Source organism: Chiroxiphia lanceolata, chromosome 1 (assembly GCF_009829145.1).
Source record: "Chiroxiphia lanceolata isolate bChiLan1 chromosome 1, bChiLan1.pri, whole genome shotgun sequence".
Taxonomy (NCBI): domain Eukaryota; kingdom Metazoa; phylum Chordata; class Aves; order Passeriformes; family Pipridae; genus Chiroxiphia; species Chiroxiphia lanceolata.
The window spans coordinates 8,791,209-8,813,439 of NC_045637.1; the positions used below are offsets into that span (position 1 = coordinate 8,791,209).

The 22,231-nt window shown below is 39.3% G+C and overlaps 1 protein-coding gene across 1 annotated transcript in view; it reads right to left on the minus strand.

Annotated features, from left to right (window-relative positions):
- Window positions 1-22,231, minus strand: part of TG (thyroglobulin) — a 148,299-nt gene that overhangs the window by 85,478 nt on the left and 40,590 nt on the right. Inside the window, 13 exon segments of the mRNA XM_032707121.1 lie at window positions 4,715-4,780; window positions 7,130-7,273; window positions 9,130-9,209; window positions 9,751-9,862; window positions 10,850-11,026; window positions 11,712-11,849; window positions 13,948-14,031; window positions 14,738-14,803; window positions 15,353-15,520; window positions 15,891-16,088; window positions 16,805-16,913; window positions 17,558-17,673; window positions 19,353-19,475. Of these exon segments, the coding sequence (XP_032563012.1) occupies window positions 4,715-4,780; window positions 7,130-7,273; window positions 9,130-9,209; window positions 9,751-9,862; window positions 10,850-11,026; window positions 11,712-11,849; window positions 13,948-14,031; window positions 14,738-14,803; window positions 15,353-15,520; window positions 15,891-16,088; window positions 16,805-16,913; window positions 17,558-17,673; window positions 19,353-19,475 (1,581 nt within the window).

The window sequence follows — 22,231 nt, forward strand, 5'->3', positions numbered from 1 at the left end:
AGATCCCAAACTAACAACTGTGTTATTTATGGTTCTTTAGCAGTGAGCAATCTTGCTACGTTACTGTTAATGCAAGCTTTTTGCCTATTTTAGGGGTGCCAGTTACAATAAGTGATATAGTAGGGGGATATTAAAACTGTACTATGTATTTATCCAGGTTTAAAGCAAGCCATTTTAAAAAGGCTGAAATTCTCATATTTACAAACAGAATAAAAATCAAAGTTAAGACCAAAGACAGAGCAATTCCACACCAGAGGTCCGATTGCTGTGTGAGAGCACAGTAGATCAGTTCCCAAAGATGGATAAAAGAGGCTTCTTTGTTTCACAGCAAAAATCTCTCTGAAAAATACTTGGCATTGTGGGAAAACAGGAAGACAATGATACTATTAATCACACAAAGTCAGCTACATCAGTGTTTGTACTATCAGCATCTCATCTCTGTTGAGAATAGAAATACCCCACATGCTGACATAGCCCCATGGGAAATTTATTCCCATGTTGGAATACCCCATAGCCACTGCTCAGTCCTGCCTCAAGGGAATGGCTATAATCACTAGGGGATCACAGAGGCAGAAACAGGAAGGGCCTAACAGATCATTACATCCATATGCCTCAGTGGTTTCTTAATTACTTGATTTGCATGGAATGGGAACAGAGCCATATGATCTGAATACAATCCACAGTCCCGTGTAGAGACCACCATTTAAGGGCCACTATCTTCTTGCAGTTGCCAAATCTAAGATAGACATATCCTAGTTAGAACTGAGACAAAAAATGTTCAGTAAATTTTGGATAATTACTATATACAATTCATAAAATCTCATAACAAGTCAAAGTCATACATTGGGGTCACTGCTTACCACATGCACAGGAGTATTTTCAGTCTCTCCAGTCTGCTTTAAGCACAAGTGTTCCTTCTAAAAATCCAGGTAACATGTTCATAGATTGTTTTGCTTCTTTCCAGGCTTAATTGTAAAGACTAAAGACTTCCACAGCTCAAATCCCTGTGTATAAACTGTTCGAAAAACAGCATTGCATACTGTAAAATTACAATACGTAATATTATACAAAAAAAAAACCCTTTCTTATCTCTCCTAGCTTACAGCTGGCTGCAGAAAGTTCCATCTCAAACCTAATTCTGAGACCTGGCTGTTTCCTCTTTTACATAACATTCCCCCATGTTCACACAACTCAGTGGAGTTGTTATTTAAATACCAGCGTAGGTAAACCAAACTGCAGGATGACATATGAGCATCTTCAGCACGGACAGTCTTAAAATAACAGCTGTCTTCCCACCATTAAAGGTCACAGATCATACCTGAAACTCACACACAGATGGTTCCATACTTAGTGTCATTACAGTACATTTTCTTCAGGGGAAAAAATGCTCCAAATGTAACAAGTTGGACTTTCCCAGTCTGTCCAGACTATCGATTTTTTAAGCATTATTTCTTAGAGCACAGAAACTATGTGGAAATCATAATAGCCCAGCAGGAGTATGTTCTCCTCCATGCAATGGGGTATGGAAGTAAATTAAAGTATTCATTCAGTTAAAAATGAAAACCACACATTCAGTTAAACACACTATAGCCTGGTGATGAAGATGACTTGGAGAGTTTAATCTTGTAGCAGAAAGGATTTTGCAAGAATACAAATAGGCAAACTTCTTGAAGCAACAACAAAACAACAAGAATTCAGGTAAAAGTGTGCAGTTCACCTCCCTCCTGCTAGAGACTAGTGACCTGCAGGCACTACAGAGCACTTAATTCCCGGTTTCATAGGCTAATGGGATATCTAACGAGTGTTAGAAACACACAGCAGTGCTGCTTGTAGGAGGAGTAACCTGGGAAAAGCCCACTGGAGCCTCAGGCTTTTGAAAGGAACCACAGGGCTGCAATGGGTTGCTGGATGAACAGTCTGACACAAGCAAAGAACAGGAAGAACCTCATAGGCCTCCCCTCACGCTGTGTCTCTCCTGAGGTTATAGCCTCACACAGAGAAGGGACTTTTTTGCAGCTCCCTGGTGGCTGCAGGCTGCTCTATGACAAGGCACTGAAAAGAAGTCGCTCTTGAAAATTATTTTGTCATTGCAGATTCAAAAGTCTGGAGATTTTATGACTATTACTTCTGGTGAACTTCTTTAAAAGTCCAGACCAGGGAACAGAAGGAAAACAAATACCTCCCCAATCAGCAGAGCCTTTCAAAGGTGTTTGAGAGTGGCCTCAGAATTACATTAACTAGCTCCCTCTGCACTCATGGGTTTGTATGTCCAGATTGTTCCCTGACCTGATCCTCCTCCACTGAGGATAAGTTCTCCTTGCTTTAGTTTTCCCCCCAGTCTGTAGGGCCTGAAGGCTGGACTTGCCAGTAAAGACCGAGGTGAAGAAGGTACTTTGTCCTTTTCCATATCCTTTGGAATCAGGTCTCCTGCCCCATTCATCAGCAGACCCATATTTTCCCTACTCTTCCTTTGCTACTACCCACATACTGTAGAAAACCTTCTTGTTGAGATTTCCAGTTGTTTTATGGTCCTACAACAACTCTACCCTCTCTATTGAGAAGACCACTTCGTAAAACAGGCAAAGCATCTACTTCCCACAAGACTGAAAATAAGCCTACTCATATGGCTTTCTTCACAATATGTTGGGGCTACAAATACCACAGATATCAAATGGAGCAGCATCCTGACTGCAAATGGGAGGAAGCAAATTACTGGGCAGTGTCCTGAGCATTGCAAAGTGGCTAACTAGGAAAGGAGGCAGTCAAGTGCATTAACTGTCCAGTGAAATGTAGGCCTTGATGGTGCTCTAGTTAACTCAGCCTCTAGATTGAACATAACATCAGCTTCACTATTCCACAGAGCCTTCTGGCAAAGCCTACAAATCTAAGTATCTTTCTGATCTTTGGATGGAAAAAATTATATTTTTATATGTATATATATGTGCTTACATGCACACACACAGATATATATACATAGCAGTGCCCTTTAAATAGTGACATTTTCTCACACTCACCATCTGGTTACCACAGAGGAGTCACAGTAATTTTTTTTTCCCCATGTACAAGCATTACAACAACGTACAAAATTCACTCACTTTTCTGTTATGCCCAACTCTAAAACAATTAGTCTTCTATAGCATATATTAATATAACATATATAATTGCCAAAAGTTTGGAAACAATGTTTTTGAAAATTTTCCAGAACCTCTGACAACACAGCACAATCTGACCTAAGCAGCCAGGCTGGTACTTTTACTATTGAAATGAGCCAGAATAAAAGAAGGACAGATGATGTCCAGTTGCATTTTGAATGTGTTGCTGCACCCACTGGTGTCAGATGCAAAGTCTACAGGATACTGGTGCTAATTTGACTTCCAGGCCAGTTGTGCTCTTTATAATTCAGTCACTTGTCCTGACCACTGTCAGTCCTCAGGACCACAGCTCTAATCCAGAATCCTGCACCCTTGTGGGAGGCTCTGCCTGCTTGGGTTGCTTAACCAGACCTTTGCAAACTAGAGACATCCCTAGTTGCTCTGCATTCGAAAAGATGACCTGGAAGTGGGTGTGACAGATCAGGGCTGTTACTAAGGGTAAAATGACTCACTTCCTGGGCAGCTTTTAGAGTAGAAAGTAAATGACAACAGACCTAATTTCCTAATTTCCTTAAGTGCTGCTTAGGTTACTGTTTTCCTAGACTTAAGCAAGCAAGAAAAAACATAAAAGAAACATGACAAAATTACTACTAAGCTTCACTCTGGAGGAAAAAGTTTTAGTGACATGGTTTTCCACATCCCATGGGAAAAACAGTTTGCAAAGGAGTTGAATTGCCCAACCTACACATTACCCCACCAGCTCTTCAAAGCATTTCACACAAAAATTATTTCTGCTTACTCATGAAGATACAAGTTTTCCTTCTATTACATTAAAATGATAATTAAAAAGCACAAATTCTACTAATAAATACAAAGACTGTGAACTTGATCATGACTAGTGGCCATGGATATGATGATAAAATTTATGATAATAAACTCTGAACTCCATATTGCAAATATCAACCATCCCCTGTAAACCCAGTTGCATAGGGTTTAAGGAGAGACAGATATAAAGAGATTAAATATTTGTTCAAATCAAACAGAAAATCAGAGATGGACAAGAGTTCTCAATTTCAGTTTAACTAGAGGGTTAAACTGAGTTTTCTAATGACCAGTCAACCTTCTTCCATTCCATTTCACACAGTATTTAGCAGCTATGCTGTGTATTTCTGGAAATGACACATCAGGGAAGCCTGTAGCTGTTGAAAATTTGCATATATTTTTAGGGGACAATAGACACAAAGCCCTGAAAGACAATAGTAAAGTTTCATTTATTAAGAGGATCCACCCACTTTTAAAATAACACATGTGAGTACCATAAGATTCATCATACTTGTTGAAAGTGATGTGACATCCACACTCACAAATAAATGTCTTTATCAATCCTGCCAAACATTTTGCTTCAGTGACCTCCTGTGGCAGTGAGTGTGAGATATTAGGTCAGCATTGCAAATATGACAATTCTTCCATTTAAACGATACATAATTAATAAAAATAAGTCATCACCTAAATGAGTAACCTCATGGGGAACACAAATATTTTGTAGTAGTGTGATCTTTTAGCAATGCATACAAAATAGAGGATGTTTCCTGGTTTTTTCCTCAATACATAGATGCACTTACCACTTTCTGGCCTGAGAGGCAAACTAACAGGTGGACAGAGGTCAGGCATGGTGCTCTTCAAGTCAGCTAAAAGCAGAAAAAAATAACACATTTGAAAACAATTATACTTGAAGGTTTAGAATGGAATCGATATCTCAATATTTCCAGCATTACTTCTGGGATCTGGATGTTGCATCTTCTCACCACAAATACCAAGAGTAAGGATGTGAGGCTGCTTTGCTATCTAACCCTTTTGAGTTCATACATGAAGCCAGACCTCCCTAAATTTCCATCTTTATAAACATTCTTCCAAACACTTTTTGGGGCACAGTTATGAACAATTCATTTCAGTAGCTCTGCGGTTTTTTCCACGCACTTCTCTGCGTTTGGGCTTCTGCATCAGAAGAGACATGAGTTTTTCTCTGCTTCCAGCAAATGGGAATTTCTCAAAATAGGAATTAGAAACAAGGCAGTTTCCAGCACAGCACTTTCCAAATTAAAATTCAAGCAAGAATTCATTTCCATACACAAGACTTCTCATTTGCTAATATTTCCCATAAATAATTTGCAATCACGAAAAACACACATCAACTTAACATAACACATTATGAAATGTGGAGGCACGAGTACCTTCCCACAAGACTGTGGACTAAAGCAAAAGACCCTGTTTCATACTAATGTCCCCACTGTCTACGGTAAATCACTCCTTCAGATTTCACTCATTTTTCTTTTTTAGCCTCAGAGCCTTTTTGTTCCTTTTCCTGGTTCCCAGACCTTAGCACAGCAGCACAATTGATACAAATTTTTGTCTGTAAATATCTCCATTTGCATAAACATCTGTGCCTTGCTGTGTGTTTCAGTGCCTTGGTGTGTCTTATGGTGGAAACACATCTGAAGCTCCCTCACTACATTTGGAAACACCACTGTCTCTCCTGACACTCCCCACTTTGCATACACCCATGGCTCTGCTTTGTCATCCCTCTGTCCATCCAGTGAGAAACATCCTTTATTTTTAGTTGGTTCTTTGCTGGCAAGAGGAAAAACAACTCTAAGAACTAGAAGCATATCTACCCCTCTGCTGTCTGCTCTTCACTTTTCTACCATTCTTCACTGTTACCCCTCGTTCTCTTTTAACTCCCCCTGCCACCAGGATCCTGCCATTGCCTGCTTTATCAGGGCTGTTGTTCCCTTTCTCTCAGTGCTAGATCCTCAGCCCATCCCTCCCTAGCTTCTGTAGTGCTTCCCAACCCCATACTGTCTCTTACCTTTTAACAAGGACTGCCCCACTAGAGGAGAACATGGATGTTCCAGTGAGCATAGAGCCAGTACAGGACTTGAAAAGCTCAGGATCGAGCTCATATTTCAAACACTTAGAGTGTGAATGAAGGTTTTCTCTATCAACACTGTAAAATGCAGCACATTGCCATGATATCTGATCTATCTCTACACAGCTTTAGCTGGATTATCTTTCTATCACATTCCCTGGACAATATATATGCAGACTTTGTGCCTCCCCTCTCAGTTATCAGCCCTTCTCTACTCCTCAAGAACTAAGGGAGTGTAAAAGCAGGAAAAAGTACTCTTTATTCAATTTCTTCCCTGATTCTGTCAACATCACCAGACCTGCCCCCATGGGGCCTCTCTGCTCTGAAGTTCAACAAGGCTGTGTCTACGTGACTAAGTAAAAGGCTGTCCTCCCATAAAGGGGGACACAGTCAGGTAGGCAATTGTCTTCCTTATTGTTTCAGTTATGTGAAATCAAAGCTTAACAAAGTAGAACTAGATCTGTCCAAAAGAAGTGTAGCAAATGGGAAATCCATTTAAAGTTTTTAATGAAGTAATGGAACTTTTGTTTTGCTACAGAAAATAAAATCCACTTTGACAAAGAGTAGTTTTGATTCCTCCTGAGGAAATAACCCGACATCTCATAACTGCTCTTTCTGCCTAAACATGTGATGGCTTCTTACTGCTTGAAAAATACAGTGCTACCTTGGAATCTGGTCTTGGCCTTTTCTTTACCAAAACAGTCAAAAGTAAATTTTAAATTCTGTAGCAAAACCAAATCTTTTGAGGTTATGTATCCACACAGATGGTAAAACCATAAGCCCAGCAGTGAGTGAGAAACAAAGAATAATTTACTGACGAGGACTGTGCAGTGGGGCAAAATATATTTGAATTCCAACATCAGCCACAAGTCTCCCATACAATCCAAGAAATTAAATTATACTTCTTTGAGGTATTACTATTCTTTTTCTATTAAAATGGAGACTAAATTGCGCTTTCTTTTCCTTGCACATGCTTGTCTGCCTTGTCTATTTGTAATCCTTGCAAATGGGTCCTACAGCTGGAAGCTGGAATTTGTATACAATGAAGCTGAAAAATAAACTTCAATGCGCAGAAACCAGTTAGAAAGGTCATGTGTTCTGCATCACTTACCAGGCTTCTGATACCAGCCAAATGGGTGTATTCTGACTTCAGCATCTGGTGAATTACAATTTGAAATGTGCCAAGCACTTCTTGTTTCCTCAGCACATGTCTGGATTCCAAGGCTGTTCAGAGTCACGCACACGATCTTTCCACCTGCCAAGGAAATAAATGGTTATAGAAATCATAAGGAAATAAATGGTTATAGAAATCATAAGGAAAATTTTCCTCTTCTAGATAGTTGTGAGGAAAGAGAACACAGCATGGTTCCACTGTGTTGAATGAAGTTCAACCAATTCAGAAATTGAAGGCAGGAAATATCTAAAATGGGCCAAGTACCTGAAACTAGTGTTGAAAAATCCCAATGAATTCCATGTGAAGGAAGGTGGGTACCAACATTATTAATCATTATAATCCAAGGTCACAGAGTATCTCCACCAATCAAAGATCAGGACTCTTTGAGCAAGCAGCCCTTTCAGGTTAATGCAATCCTTGAAATTAAAAATCTGCATGTATATTGAAACATGGCCACTACTTACATCAAGATAAAAATTCTGTCTTTCAAAGACCTTGTGTAAATTTTTTTGTTGCTGAAAAAAATGGAGGGTTTGAAACAAAGCTAGCAGATTCACTGAAGATTTTTGCTCATATTAAAATCATTACTGAAAGTTCTCTTGACTATACAAGTGCCAGGACTGGATGCCTGAAATGTCACAGATACTTAATATCAGATAAACTAAAGAGGTGTGAGTTTTCCATGTTTAATGCTTTAAAATTCTTCATTTATTTTACAACTATTTAAAGAAACCTAAAGCCACATTACGTTAAGACTTCAAATTTCATATGGTCATATGGAGGTATGAAAACTGTGAACCATTTTGTATTTGCACATTACTTGCAATCTAAACTACATTGGATTAATTTTCCAAGCTACTCATTTTTTGACCAACTGAAAATTTTGTCTGCTCAACAAAAACAGGAATTAAAAATATATATTTCTGAACTGTTTCAAACTCCCAAGTGAGTTGTAAAGCCAGCACATCCTAAATGACCTCAGGGACAGTTGATTAGCATATGACCCTTACAAAAACAAAGTTAGACATTTTAGTGGCCTAAATCTGAATGTGGAATAAAGTACTAAAATCTATTTCATTTACTTTGACCTGGGTGGCATCCAATTCTAAACACCAGCTTTTCTTTAAAAAGAGCAATTCCTTTACAGTCAGTGGAGACAAAGAAAAGTACCTCCAGAACAGGATTCAGTCAACTAAAGCTCTTAATGACCCTATAGTTGTGTCTATACATCTCTCTGTTGACTAGAGAGGGAGCATGGGGTGACAACACCCCTTAACTTTGCTATCCCAGCAGAATAAAACATTTTTGTTTGACTTTTTAATGGCTTTCAAGTCAAACATACGTCAAAAGATCTTAGTTCTGCAGACTAACAGAACTCCTACTTGAGATGTCTTAAGTAGCTAAAATACTAAGGAGGAGCAGATAGGCAAGGTTTATCCACAACCAATCTTCCTCAAGCAGAAGACAAAATCTGGGAGCACAGATGTTCAGACATCGAAGAAAGACAAAAGGCTTAGCTGTCCCAAAGTACCCACAGACATTATGGGCTTACATGCATTTAATTTCATTATTATTTAGGTTTATCAGCCCTTTAAAAAATGAAACAACAAAAAAGGGGGAAAAAGTCACAAAATGAAGTCAAGCAATATTTTGGAAGAGAGTTTGATAAATGAGTAGTAACTGGAGTTTTATCAGTTTGGATTTCATGCTGTTGGAACTGCAGCCTCTTAAGGGCTCATGAAGTTTTCTCAATAATTTCTGAGATGTGGAGTGTGGCATTGGGCTCAACTCTCAGAAGTGGTTATGGTTACTCGAAAAGAGAGATGCATGAGATCTGCAAGCACTTTCAAAGTGCTCTTCAGAGCAAAAGAATGGTAAAATTTGGATAATGAAGAAAGGCTGAAGTTATCTTAAAAATAAAACTAGAGGAAAAATACCTGACAGCTGGGAGTTATTAAAAAAGCCAAATCCTGTGCAACACGGGTCAGCATCACACCAACGCTCACACGCAAAAAACCTGGGAAAGGAGAACATTACTCTCAGTGCCACTGTGTCCGTGATGGAGAAGAGAGGATATTGCATGGGGGAGAGACACTGAGAACCTACTTTCAGAAAAAGGCTGAAGAACCAGTCTGGTTCTTATTGCATACACACTTCCATGCATTTTCCATATGTAGGTGAAATTACATTTGGTCATTATACATCTATCAGACTACCTCTAATAGTTTAGATTATTATTTTGATATCTGCCCTAAAAAAATCAGCCTAAATTAATTTGGTATATTATTGATAAGAGATTTAACTGGCTAACTAGCAATGCAATAGCAGTAGAAATAATAATTTTCATATATATAATTAGTAATTATATACATTATTACTTATAACTCAATTATACAATTCCTTTAAATCATGTGGTTGTTTTTTTTTTTATTCATTAAATACTCTTAAATTATGGTTTTGGATAAACATATTTAATCCCCCTCATCTGTATAATGGGGTCTTGGTACTCCAGGCATGGTTAAAATTCCAGGAAAAAGAAAGGAACGTTCATGTCCTACCCGTCTGAAACAGCTTTTCTGCTCATGTCAGTCTTATTCCTCACTGAGATTCCTGTTACTTTCTGGAATGGCACACGTGTGTAAAAGCTCTTCACTGAACTTTGAAGAGTGACTGGAAGGAAAAAAAAAAACAAACAAAAAACAAAATTGGAAAAATCAGTTTAACTGCCATATACATACACTGGTCAAGTAATCACATGGTAAGGGTCAAGTTTATGTTTCTATGCTGGGTTCCAGTGGATTAAAAGATAATTTGATATCATCACAGCAAAATTTTGATGGTTAAGCCTGAAGATGAACAAAAATCCAACAAGTGAAGGCTCTAAAAGCTGAGCAAAATACATTGTCCAAGAAAGACTTCCAGCCCAGGACTTCTGTTTCTGAGATCTGCATTGATGCTACTCCTTTCACAAGGTCAAAAACTGGGGATACAGTTTGGAAAACTCCAGATTGGAAAACTCCAGTGTGCTCATCCATTAGTCAACCCATGTTGCCCTTTAGGCTCCCTGAAAAGACATAGCTGAGTAGCTTAGTTCAGTGGACCTTTACATTTTTCACAGCAAAATTACAGGTTCCTGTGCAGTGATAACAGGCTTGTTCGTCCAGCTTCCTTACATAAGCCCTATGAGAAAAAACACAACCTCCCAAGCATTCACAGAGCAAAGGTTAAAATCCACATCTATAGCTCTGCATTTGCAAAAAAAAAGAAAAAAAATTGCACTCAGCCCTTTCAATTGTTGCACTACTTAGCTACCATGGAAATTTTAAATGTAGAAAATGGGATTAGTGACATTCCAATGACATTCCCATTTCACCCTTTTTATAAGAATCGAAGAGCTGGTATACAAATTATTTGAGCTACCCTTGGCCTCTCTGAATTGGGAATAGCTTAGGTGGAGAATGAAACTGGTGATTAATAACTTTCCATTCTGAACAGAAAATGAACATCCGTGCCAAGAACAGTCTGGCCTGCCCTTGCATCATCACATCCCAGGATTCATTCTTATATTTAGACCTTTTTATCAGAATCAAGAGCCAAACACCAGCTTGTATTACCAGGGTTAGAGCAGACATTATAAATCCAAATACCAAAACTTGCCTATTTTACGATACAGTGTCTGTGGTTGCCGGGGTAGCACAGTTGGACAGTTGCCTGGTGTTTGATCAATGCTGCTGTCACAAATCTGTGCCTCTGGATAGAGGGTACACACAAAGTATTTGTCTGTGGTGTTTTGAAGATCTGCCATTCGGCAAAACTCATCTTCTTGAGCACAGCCTGAGAAGCAAAGTCAGAAAAGTTACACACACAAGGGTTCCTTCCCCTCTCTGCTCCTGTTCATGTTGTCGGTGCACTTAAAGCTAAACATCAGCAAACAACTAAGAGTGAGAATTTCAGTATTATCCTGTTAGTTGTGCAAATTAATTAGTTCAATTAATTAAAGTCTAAGAGAAAGAGGGTCACATTCCGATTCTAGTGGTGTTGAAGAGCAGGTGTACCTGGAGAACACAGAAAAGGAGCTACAGCACAGCTAATAGGGAAGATGAATTCCCCAGCTGTGGCAAGCGTTACTTCAGTGTATTGGTGTCACTCTAATATTTAATTAATAAAAATCTTTCTTTTTAGCAAATTTGACATACAAATTATATAATCATAAAAGAACTCTGCACCAGTTGTGGGTCTCTTACTTAATGAGTAACAATGGACAATAAATATCTTTGACTTCTCTTGCCCATAACAGGGTACCCTGACGATGAATGACAGGTCCCCTTTCTGCCATGGCACATTAAGACTGTAAGGAAGAAACAGGTGGGCCCATTAGCAATTTCCATGAAAATTTTAGGAGTTTTCCCAAAAAAAATCTTGAAGTCCAAAGTTTCCACTGGTCATTATTATAATACCTATTAAAAGATTTTAGTTAATTATTATTTCCTACAGAAGAACAGCCTCCAAGAAGTCTTACGTGCGAGACACCAAAGTACAGCTTCCTCAGCTGAGTATTTCTGACTGAAGATCCAATACTGCTGGTAAGGGAGAGAATAGTTCTGGTCACTTTGTACTCGGGTGTTATCCATTAGGTAGAAAAGATCCTTTGTGGCATCTGAGATACAAACAAACAAACACACAATCCCACAAAAAAACTTAAATATGATCTGGAATAAATTAAATTTATTTATGCATAAATTTCTGCCTTTCACAGTAAAACAGCTGCAACTATTTTGTAGAGCTAGCATACACCAAAGGCTGATTTTCATAACGGAACTGTCCTCCCACAGTTAGAGATGCTCCTGTAGGCAATGCCCCCTCTCTGAGTTGCACTGCACAACGCAGCATTGTCAGACTATTTCCACCTCCCAAAAACTTGATGAAAATCCCAGCTCCCAGAAATTAGAGCATTCTCTCTACTCTGTCATGCAACAAAATATCCTAACATTGAAGTATGATGCCTCAGAGGATGTTTGCAATTCCTCAATCTAATTTTATTAATCCAAAGTACAGCAGTTTCCTTATATTCTCTTGAGAAGCTTTTACACCTCTCCTCTCTATGTTAAAAGTTTTCTTGACAAGTTTAATACCTATTTCTGTCATTTAACCTCATTTCTCCTAGTTTATGCTCCCACAGACCACATTAAATAACTCCTTTTTGTCACCTGCCTGTGACCTGTAGACATGTATGCAATGCTTTATACCTCCTGAGCTCCCTCTGAAACAATCACTCACAGGTCTTTCAGGCTGTTTCCAAATTTATCCCTTTAAATAAGGTTGAAATATTGAAAGAAATGGACACTCTTCACTGATCTCTTATAAATTTCTTCTTCAACACTTTCTTATTTATCAAATGTCATCAGCAGGTCTCATTCCCAGGTCCATTGTGAGACATTCTGTTATTCACATGCAATGAAACAACCAGACAATAATGGAAACAAGGAAAAGATGCTGATGATTACTGTTGAAGTGCTGAAGCACCTACTGACATGCTGGGAGTGCACTATAGCTTTGAATTTTCTATCAGAAACTAGAAAAGATATGTTACCATGTGTTTTATAAAAGATCATCAAGTAATAAAAGCTTTGTAGACATTTTCCCATAACTTATAACGTAAGTTATGTACCCCTAACTTCTTAAAACAGGTGGCTTATAATTCCTGTTACCTCTCAAGCCTTAACTTCAACCTTCAGTTTCTCTGGAAACAGCTGGTGTCACAACTAAGACTTAGGGATGTAGGTAGAAACTGCATTCCTTGCATAACTTCACGTTTTAATGACACCATCAGCCCCAGCAAGATAAATGGAGAACCCTGAGGGCTACACTCATGCCTTATCAGTTAATTGCAAGAGAATTTCACCCACTGTATTACGCACATTTTTTTCTCTCATTTTTGAGTCTAGACTTTAAAATACTCCTAATTGTATAAGAGCAATGTTTGGTAAATGTGCATTTTCAGTTTACCTCCCTTTCAAATTCCAAAAGAAAATCACTTCCTTTTAGGATTTTGCATGTATTAAATTGTGCTCAGATGTTCATCAAGATGCTTCAGCAAAGATTACATTTACTTAAAGGTGAGCCAAGTTGCTCTCAACAGGCTCCACTGCTCACTTTCTCTTAGGATTATGGTGCTGAAGGCTCAAATGAATTCTAGCAACTTACTACAAATTCTTTAGGACCTATACATGACTTATAGTATAACCAAGAGCAAACCCTGGAATAACAAAGGAGCTAACAGAAGTTCACAGGTCCCTCACTGTCATCATGCATGGAGGAAACACTTGTGACTGCAGTTTCATCCTGATTTTCTCTAAACATCATATTTGCAGTCATACTTTCATTAGCAGTAAAGATGCCCAGGTACCCAAGCTAAGGATTTAATTTCTGGGTCTATCTGAAATTTTTTCTCAGACGATATTTCCTGAGTATCTTCAATTCAGTAAGTCTGAAAGAACAAACTTTCACAAAACATTTTAACATTTTCATTTCCAGCCTAGTCTAGGAAGGTAAAAACCACGAAGCCAGGAGGTTTACATTTTGAACATCTTCCTCAAAACCTCTATGGGACTTCCTATCTAAGAGAAATCCTCTCTACTTCACAATACTTAGGGCATTATGAACATATATAGCAATATATAATATTTTCTGGTTAAACTCTGCATCCCTTCTCTGCCGTCTTCTGCTGTCCTCTCTGCCCACCCCTGACATAGTACCTGACAATGCTAAATCATTCTCTGTCTTCAAAGCAGCAGAAGCACCACATGCAGAGGTTTTAGTCCGGGTGACCATATCAGAATCTGGAATGAAACAGGAATTAAAGAGTATCGTAATTCTCTTTATCTGTCTTTTACAAGACAGATCCCAAATTTAACAAATATTTTAAAGTGCACCATTTATGAAAACTCTTTAGGTAGTTCCACCAGCTGTTGAATCAAAAACAAGTAAACCATCTCTGGACAGTTCTGGGGAAAACCTAAACCAAACTGCACTGTTTGCAGGATAAAAGCAAATGCCATATCCACAATCACTATGCACTCAGCAGCAGCAGTCTGCAGACTGTGTGCATTTATAAAGCAGCATCAAAAATCATTTGTGCAGGTCCTGCTATGTACATGGTGACATTCAGAAAGCAAATTTGCAAAAATAACACATACAGGGTTATCATGCTAAAAAACATAACCTATGTAGTTAGGCATAAAGCAGCAAATTATTATGGCACCTTGACACTGATGGGACAAAAGCAAGTGTGTTAATGTTACAATTTTCACAGGTATTAAAAGTTATAAATTATGTTCTCAGAGACAAGAAATTACCCAAATTTTATGAAACTGGCGGTAGCAGAATTACCCCAGATTACCCATCCTACCAGAAAAGACTTCTGAGTAGTGTCTCAATTTGGACACCATAAAATGAAGTGACAATGACACTTCCACTATAGAACACGTCTTCCACTGCCAACAGTTCACCATAAGTTTTTATAACAACTTATGCGAGGTAACTCACCTCTCCACAGGTAAACTTGCTGAAAGGTAGTAAAATTTCTTTCAGCCTCTTTCACCAACTGAGAAGCTAATAAAGAAAAAATTTTGTTAGAGTAGCTGCTCAAATTACACAGATAGTATTGAAATGCTCAGAAATTGCATAGAAAGCGCATCACTACACTATGCATCACCTTATTTACAATACAAAACACTAAGGAAGAAGGTCCCAGATGTCAAGGGGCTAGTCTGGGTCTAGGGTGCCAAGGCTTTACTCAATTTTTAATCATTGTTTTTACTGTGCAGCTCTGGGCACCTCCCTTTTTTATCTTTGCTCTGGACTTTACCTTTCTTTCAGATTATTGGGTTGAATCTGCCTGAATTAAATGCTGGAATTATTACAGGGTGACATATTAAACACATTCTTGACTCTCATTAATGTACTCACAGTAAGACATGGGAGGTCCATCTATGTAACAATGCATCCAGTTAGAAAGTTCTTATTCTCTTGTGATTGTATTGATATGGACTTAAATTGAGGAAAAAAGCACTGAAGCACAAGAGCAGGCTGGTGAAAAAGGCAGAGTCTATACAACAATTAAGGAAGACTAATGTAAATTGAGAGAATTAATTGACATACTTCCACTGAACACTTGTCCTCCCAGGGTAAAGGAAAACGTCTTCTCCTTCTCGTCATAGCTCACACCATTACATATCCCACCTATGACAGAGGTCGGTGTCGGACTCCAGACACTTCCATCGCAGATCAGCACATCTGGGGAGCTCATCAAACTACACAGAATGGTACCTAGGGTCAGGCAAAGAGAGAGATGCAGCACTCCAGTTATGGCAACCAAGCTGTGCTACTTAAGGAGAGAGGTGTTTCAGAATGATTTATCTTATGCAGGTGTCTAAAGCAGGTTAAAAGAACTATCCTTTCAAAAATGTCCATTTCACTCCAAGAGCAGGTTGCTACCTCAGATCTTTATCTCTCTACTGCTCCAGACCAAGTCTGGGGCACTACTCAAATTCTGGTAACACCAAAAAAATGTCAGTGATGTAGAGACAGGCTGCTGACAGTGGCATGACACAGAGGTAAGTGTGCTGTGTCCAAAAATGAGTTCTACTCAGCATTGGTTCCCTGCTGCAGTAGGTTTTGTTGTGCAGTTGGGCAGTACCTCCATCCAGTGCAGTCTGGCTCAGGATGAAGCCGTCGCAGCAGGAGTCCCCACTGCAGAGCTGCCGACACAGGAGCTGAGTGTCCGTCAGCGATGCAGCAGCAGCTGAGAGCACCACAGAGCGGTACACGCCAGACAGCACGTTCTGAAAACCAGTCCTCTCAAAGGCCTTGAGTCCAGATGAGTTAAATTCCTGTCCTGGATAGACAGAACAGGTAAAGAACATTCAAGAGGAGCTCAAGGGATGCTTTTGGATCGCAAGCAGACCGAAGCTGGTTTTATGAAGGTTTTATGATAAAAGCTCTATTTTAAAAGTCCTTTTCTGGACTTCGAGCTTCAGATGCAAGATAAGATCATCAAATGGTTTGGTGCTGGTATCTGGGTAGCTGGTCTGAATGCACTGCCAGCAAAGGGCTCCTAAACTGATGTATGCGGTAAGGTTGGTAATATTCCCCTTTCAAGCAGTGCATTAGTAACTCCCAAATACAAACTTATCTCATTAAAAAAGTAAAATGTGTAATTTGACCAGCATAAGTGCATCTGCAATTAAGGCTTCTGCCAATTAGGAGGGTCACTAATAATGCCTTATATATACAAATAACAAATACTTAATAAAGAGAAATCATAATGCAACAGAGCAGAGCAGAATAGGATAATACATTTGATAGAATTAGAGTATTTGGGGACTGCTTACTGGCAAAAGCTGTCAAAATGGCTTACAAAAGCTGTATTCCTAATTTCTAGGAAGCATGACATTGCTGTGGTTTCTGGGCTATCACTAAATGTTGAGCTCTCAAAAGTACTCTGCCTTCTTAAAAAAAGATGCTCCCCACATTCAGTCGTGATCCTATATAATAGCAACTACCGTCTTGGGCACAGAATCTAATATCAGGTGAACGATTCTCATCTGGTACCTCTCTTCAAATAGACCATCAGTGCATCTCTTTCTGGACTCCTGATATGAAGCAGGCAGCTGAGGCCACCAATGCCAGTGGCAGAAGGGTTCCCCAAAACACCTTGTACCTGAGACAGAAAACAGGCATGCACAATAAACACAACTGAATTGATTTCCTCTCCTAAAATACATTTTCTTTATTCCAAAACTCAGGGAGAGGAACTAGCACACACAGGGATTACTACCACCACAGCTTCATGTGGACATTTTTTATTCTATCTAATATGGACATTTTTTATTCTATTAAACATAACTCACTTCATCAAAGCCACATTGCTGTGTTTAGAAGTAGTGAATAGGAAAATATTACAGTGATAAAGAGCACACAGTTCAAACCCTGGGCTAGTGGAAGGAACTTAAAAATTATGACTGTTTCAGGTGACATGATTACCAACCTGGATACTTCTAGTTTGAACTATCCAGATTAATCCTCTTTTTAAATCAACCTGATTTCCTAACTGCAGGAGCCCAGCATGTTTTAGGAACAATAGTGCTTTATGATGGTTCAACCAAACACTGAGGCATCCAGATGTCACTTTTGCAAATATCTGAGTGCAGCTTCTTTACCAACTTGCCAGAATTTATTACTGCGATAGGGAAGAGCAATGTCCAGGGTCAGGTAACAGCCTGCCTTTCTTCTGTGATCTTGTCCACTTATATTGAACATACAGCATTTTGATAAACACATATTTTTAAATATGATCATTCTTACTAATCCAGAGGTGGTGCAGTTGAAGTTGACTTCAGCAGTACTGTATAATTCACAGAGAACTTCAGCACCAGCAGGAGTTACAGTTGCAAAGCCACACGCATCTTCCCTCTCGCAACCTGAAAAACAGGGAAGAAGTCTCAGGTTTTCTAGCAATTCACATGCAATATTTTTGCTTCAAATTCCACTTACTGCCACTTACCTAGTTGTTCATCTGTCTGTCAGAGTGCAAGTATGTGAATTTCATTAGCCAGATGAACAGAAGTATTCAACTATTTTAGTAGCGGGTTAAGAATTTTAAATTAACTTAAATTCATGCAAAAAGTTGTTCTTCGCCTGATAATATAAACAGTTCAGACAGGCCTAATCACCCACCCAAATATTTAATGTCTGCTGGATAATTTTGCTTGAGGCAGGACTCTCATGAACCACTTTGCCAGCACATCACATCTGCCTGATACAGTAACCCCTTGGCAAAGAGGTTGTGACAAATATCGGGGTGGTAGGATGGAGGGAAACATCAAATTCTTCAATCACACTGGTTGCCTCTGCAGAAACCCCCTGGCCAGTGTAAGGGAGCAACAGCCATCCCTCTCCAGATTTAGGAGTGGCTGAAGTTCCTTCTGCCCTTACACACTCACTGTTAATTTGCTCCCACAGCTTTGCTCCTGGTACAGGTGAATTCTTTTCCAAATATCTTTAGCATAAAATAAACCAACTTAGATCAAAACATCATCAGAAATGTAAGCTGAGCTATCTGATCTCATAGGGACTCAGAGACGGAAAGATTAACCCTTACTCCTCAAACGAGCACTCCAGCAGTAGTATTTTGTAGCAGTGTCACCACTTACAGTGGATGTAACTTATAATGAAAATATGGTTATGGGCACTGAATCAGATTACTTGTCAAAGGGACATAATTTCCTTCCTAAATTCATTCTCAGGTTCTCTCAGTTCAGTTTCTTGCTTTTGGAGGTCTCTGTTTTCAGAGGAAGATACAAGAAATCTAACAGTCTACAGCTAGGGAATGATCCGGTGCAAGCAAATCATACTTCACATACTCAGTTCTTAGCATGAGAGGTGACTGCTCCAGATAGACCACAGTATGTGACACAAAGCCACTGATTTGTCAGACTTCTGTGATATCTGCCCTGCAATCAGGCAACCTGTGTTATTACTGTGTATTACTGTGGGGTTTTTTGGACATATTCCGTCCGCCTCCCTTCTAAGCCTGAGCATTAGCAGACACAAGGTGAGACTGACTCAAAGCATCCTGAAAGCAGTGAGGTGATTCCCCTTGATTTTAGAGAATTTTGAACCAACTTAAACCAGCAAAAATGATGTATCCAGATGCAATGTTGCACATAGACTGCAAGACTTGACAGAGGACTATCTTTGCACTCCTTATAATACCCTTCTGATCCAAGCAAGGAAGATTATTGTTCTTTTATGTGCCAATCAGGTGATTTGGGAAGAGGTAAAAGCTTGGGTTTCATATATCTCGAACACCTAATCCTTCTTTTGTCTGCACATCTGCTAAGTCTGATGAATGTTTCTGGTTTAAATCTCAGCTCTCATCTGTATTGCAAACTACAGATTACTTCTTTCTGAAAGAGACACCAATCTCTTCTCTGAACCAAGGTCACCAAAAGTTGTAAATATGTTGCAGTGAATTGGTGTCAAACTGCAGAACATACAGTTCATGTAGGAACTTAGCTATAAGTTCATCGTATAAAAAGATTATTATTTTCCATGATGGTTAGTGTTCTCCCTACAGCTTTTATCAGAGTTTTCTCACCTGAAATGCACTGAAAATATGTACTTTGCAGGTCTCCTCCAAATGACTGAGACTGAAGAATCTGAGCTTCTTCTGATCCATAAATCAGACGGTAGGCAGGAACTCTCTCAAATTTTCTGAGCACTAAAAAAAGCAAAAAACAAAAAAAAAAAACAAACAAACAAAAAAAAAAAAACCAATCAGCTACTATTATCAGTTCCCATGCTCCAAACAGACAGATTAACATGGAAATAAAACTTGAAGAATTCTGTACACAAAGAGGATTACTCATTAAATGATGTACCATAACCCACAGACAACACAGGAGACAGCTGGAGTGAGGATAGAATTTCTGCTTTGAAAAAAAAAGCATTACAAGATTTTTTGAAAAACATGAAGCCAGGAGTGGGCTGGGAGTTTACATTCAAGTGAGGATTTCTCTTCCAGCAGCACACCTGCCATCTCTCATTACTTCTTCAAGACACTGAACCAACTATTGAGTCAAATGAGGAACCAACTTTCTGCAAAACAGCCACTGAAACGAGCAGTTGGTTAGGAAGGAAATCTAGGAGCCTTATCAGTTGTTTCCAGGGGCACAATAGCCTGATCTCCACTGACTTCAGGATCAGGGGTATATCCAAGGTAATATGTCCTACATGCTGTTTTATTACTCCATTTTCAGCTTCTAAAACCTGACTGCCACTCTACTGACCAAACAGTTTTATCTGCTCCCTCTACAATGGACCCACTGTACCCATGTGTAAGGACGTCTGACAAGCAGCACTATCTGCAAACCAGGAAAAGCTCACGGGGTCTAGAGACTCAAACTCCAAAGGTCATTAAATGGAGCGAGGAATCCATTTGAGCTCGAGAGGGTTTGGCCCTGGCTGTGGCCTGAAGAAGATCATAGACTGGTGAGGGGACACACAATGCCACCACTACCCTGCTCAGGTTGCTACTGCCTGTACTACCAGGGGGGTGGGCACAGTGTGTCCATGTGTTGATATATTTCAGTGAGCACAGCACATTATCCCTTCCCATGGCCAGGGGTTGGAACTAGACAATCTCTAAGGTCCCTTCCAACCCAAAACATTCTATGATCAAGGGAAGAACGTGGTGACACAGCACCATCCCTGTGCAAACTTCTCTAAATGCCCCAAGTGAAGGCAAACCTCTGGCTCATTGCAGCCAACACCTGGCCTAGATCTAAAAGAGGTAAGAAGCAGGAGTCCTAGTCTTATCCCAGCCTGTGGGAGATGTCTGCACGTGGAAGAGCTGGAGGTTCAGCCCTTCTCCCCACTTCACTCATGGATGCAGAGCTCCAGCCAGAGGACCACAGGCCTCTGTCCCTGAAATGTCTGGCTAAACCACAAAATAAAAGCTGGAGGATCACAGGCCCCTGTCCCTGAAATGTCTGGATAAGCCACAAAATAAAAGTCAAAGGGATAAGTTCTTAAAACAATCACTTGTACTCTTACAGCAAGACAGTCAGGACTAAATCAGAAGCAAATGTCAATTGCTGTCAGGGCTGAGTCAGTAGGTGCTTTTGATAAAACCATCGTTTCTGCTTAGAAAAAAAATCAAGAGAGTTTGTCAAACACAAGAAAATCCTGGCACTCCAGCTCAGATGGGGACAGGGAAGAATGATGGTGTAAACGGAGGTGGAAGCTTTTTCCTTCCTAGAAATACGGGGCACCAAAATATAAGCATTAGCTAAATTCTGCACTAAACTGAATCCCTTCTGCATCTGCAACTTGAAGTGATGTCTGGTTAAAAACTGTTCTCATTTCTACTGCAAAATTCAAATTACAAAATTACATTTTCAAATGTTTTTCTTTTCTTCTGATTTTTCCCCCCTAATTCTGACTTCATCCTTACATTTTCAACAGAAATCTTTTTTCTCTGTTTTTCTCCCATATTATTGAATACAATATTATTGAATACAATAGGTATTAAATACAATAATATGGCAGAAAAGTAGAGAAAATATAGAAAGCTTAGTGAAACATTAAACTGAAAACATTGCGAAAATAATTCTTGAATTTTATTTTTTTAATATGAAGAAAGGTAAAAAAATTGCATTCATAAAGCCATTTCACAGACTTAGTAGTGGAGCAGAAATTTTCTGTCTCACATATTACTCGAGTAAAGCTGTAGGTCCTACTTGTGTTGCTGTAATCAGAGAATCACAGAATATCCTGAGTTGGTAGGGACCCAGGGAGATCATCGAGTCCAACTTAGCCCTGCACAGGACACCCCCAAGATTCACACCATGTGCCTGAGAACATTGTCCAAATGTTTCTTGAACTGTCAGGCTTCATAGAATTGTTTGGGTTGGAAGAACCTTAAAGATCTCCTAGACCCAACCTCCATATAATAAATGTTAAGTGTAAATGTTAAGTGGTCTAAAATATAAGAAGAGAGAGAATGATGAGAATGAGTAATGGTTGTTACAGTTTATTACTGTGCTTTCATAGAAGGCAATTCTTCTTCCTGAAGACTCAAAAGCTGAAGACCAGCTGGGTTTTATCGATGTTGCCCAAATACCAACCTCCTGTCAAAGCAAGGTCAGCCTTCAGCCCCTGCTGTCTTGCTGTGTGCAGAATTCAGTTAAGGGAAATAGCAGGGGCAGGGGAAAAAGTAAAAATAGAGATAAACAGTTTCATTTCATATAATGCTTTCTGGAAATGCAACATGATCTTTAAAAGAAAAAAAAAAAAAGAAATTAAATTAGCCTGTAAATTATTTTAAAAAACCAACCCCAAAACCACACAAAACCCAAAACAAACAAAACCCAGAAAAACCAACCAGACTTTTTGGGTGTGCATGGGGCCCTGAACAACTTGATCTATTAGGTGGCATCCCTGCCCATGGAAGTGGGATTGGAACTAGATGATCTT